This window comes from Penaeus monodon, chromosome 19 (genome assembly GCF_015228065.2).
Source record: "Penaeus monodon isolate SGIC_2016 chromosome 19, NSTDA_Pmon_1, whole genome shotgun sequence".
Taxonomy (NCBI): domain Eukaryota; kingdom Metazoa; phylum Arthropoda; class Malacostraca; order Decapoda; family Penaeidae; genus Penaeus; species Penaeus monodon.
Window position 1 is genome coordinate 8,441,695 of NC_051404.1, and position 763 is coordinate 8,442,457.

General features: G+C 38.4%; 1 protein-coding gene across 1 annotated transcript in view; it reads left to right on the forward strand.

Moving 5' to 3' along the window:
* The window catches only part of LOC119585328 (oplophorus-luciferin 2-monooxygenase non-catalytic subunit-like), a gene marked incomplete in the record, with an annotated part of 7,977 nt that overhangs the window by 1,451 nt on the left and 5,763 nt on the right, over positions 1-763 (forward strand). The window contains 1 exon segment of the mRNA XM_037934001.1: positions 334-453. Within this exon segment, the coding sequence (XP_037789929.1) occupies positions 334-453 (120 nt within the window).

The window sequence follows — 763 nt, forward strand, 5'->3', positions numbered from 1 at the left end:
GGTGCTACCAGGCCTGAAAATATTAACCTTCGTGCCCATATTTAGAATACCCTGGTAAAGATCACATTCATCGTTAGTTAACATTATTCAGTGTTCATAGTATCCTTAATCCATTTACCCTCTTGGCCATCACAGGAAAAGCCAATGCAATACTAACACAGTCAAACAAAGGCAATGATTACAACCACAATACGGAAACGCAATAATAGCGAAATTCCTTTTACAATAACTCATCTTTGACACACACACACAATAATAGTAAAATTACAACCACAATACGGAAATGCAATAATAGCGAAATTCCTTTTATAATAACTCTTTCATCTTTAACAGTTACCAGCCTCTCGAACACCGTTACCTTAGACTTCCGTGGTAACTCTTTGACTGATCTTCCCGAGTCCGTCTGGCGGCCCATGATCACTGTCTTGGGCCCTGGTAACCTTCACATCGATGGTGAGTTATTAATGCCATGATATACTGCCGTGTTTATAAACTGGCAAAAGGAGAGATGTGCTGAAAGGTGAGGCTGCAGTTTCGAAATCTCATAGGATTTCCTTTGCGGGCCTGGCGTCTCGTATTTCAATAAATTTCTGACGTGTATATATATATATTTTTTTCTGTTAAGGTGCATGATATTAGTATTTGTTGACTTTGTGCTGCAGATGTTGTCTTGGGACTTAAGTGATTTCGAGAAGTCAACAATCATCAGAGTTTCTCCTTTCTTTTATCGATATACTGAACATATGGATTTATTGAATGTGTG